Source organism: Penaeus monodon, chromosome 25 (assembly GCF_015228065.2).
Source record: "Penaeus monodon isolate SGIC_2016 chromosome 25, NSTDA_Pmon_1, whole genome shotgun sequence".
NCBI lineage: Eukaryota > Metazoa > Arthropoda > Malacostraca > Decapoda > Penaeidae > Penaeus > Penaeus monodon.
Window position 1 is genome coordinate 29,805,225 of NC_051410.1, and position 614 is coordinate 29,805,838.

At 40.9% G+C, this 614-nt stretch overlaps 1 protein-coding gene across 2 annotated transcripts in view; it reads left to right on the top strand.

Annotated features, from left to right (window-relative positions):
* The first annotated feature begins 92 nt into the window (after positions 1 to 92).
* LOC119589120 (molt-inhibiting hormone-like) overlaps positions 93 to 614 on the top strand; it is a 1,122-nt gene continuing 600 nt past the window's right edge. Inside the window, exons 1-2 of one of the 2 annotated variants that reach the window (XM_037937696.1) lie at positions 93 to 196; positions 314 to 498. In XM_037937696.1, the coding sequence (XP_037793624.1) occupies positions 179 to 196; positions 314 to 498 (203 nt within the window). In that variant the 5' untranslated portion in view covers positions 93 to 178. Of the gene's footprint in view, positions 197 to 289; positions 499 to 614 lie in introns of both variants that reach the window. The other variant, XM_037937695.1, reaches the window with a different exon arrangement.

The window sequence follows — 614 nt, forward strand, 5'->3', positions numbered from 1 at the left end:
GGTTGTCAGACGAATTAAGAAATTTCAAGCTATCTGTATGGGCGTAATTACTGCTCTGTCACAGCGGCGTATCATATATAAAGGTGGAAGCATATCAACCTCAGCACTACATTCCCGTCCCAGGATATACTTCCAAATCAGGCACCTTGATTTTACTTCGTGTTTGCGTGTATTAACCATGCGATGTCTAGCAATGGTAAGGGTTGAAGAGAATTGTTTATATGTGGAAATTGGTTCCTTATACCCTGGTGACCGTGGATTCTGTCTTCCTTTTAGCTATCCTCTGTAGATCGTTTCTTTTTTTTCTCTGCAGAGAACATGGTTGGCGATAATGGTTATTCTATCTGGGACAAGCCTCTTCAGCATCGCCTCAGCCAATCTCACAGAGGGCACCTGTAGAGGGAGAATGGGTAATCGTGAGATCTACAAGAAAGTTGATCGTGTTTGTGAAGACTGTGCTAATATCTTCCGATTGCCAGGATTGGAAGGTCTGTGTAGGTGAGTTTGCATATAATTGCTAAAGGTTTATGCACAAGTATTATATAACGTTGAAATTTGTATAGGCAACATATGCTTAGGATGTATTTGTGCATACTTTCCTCAGAAGAAAAATC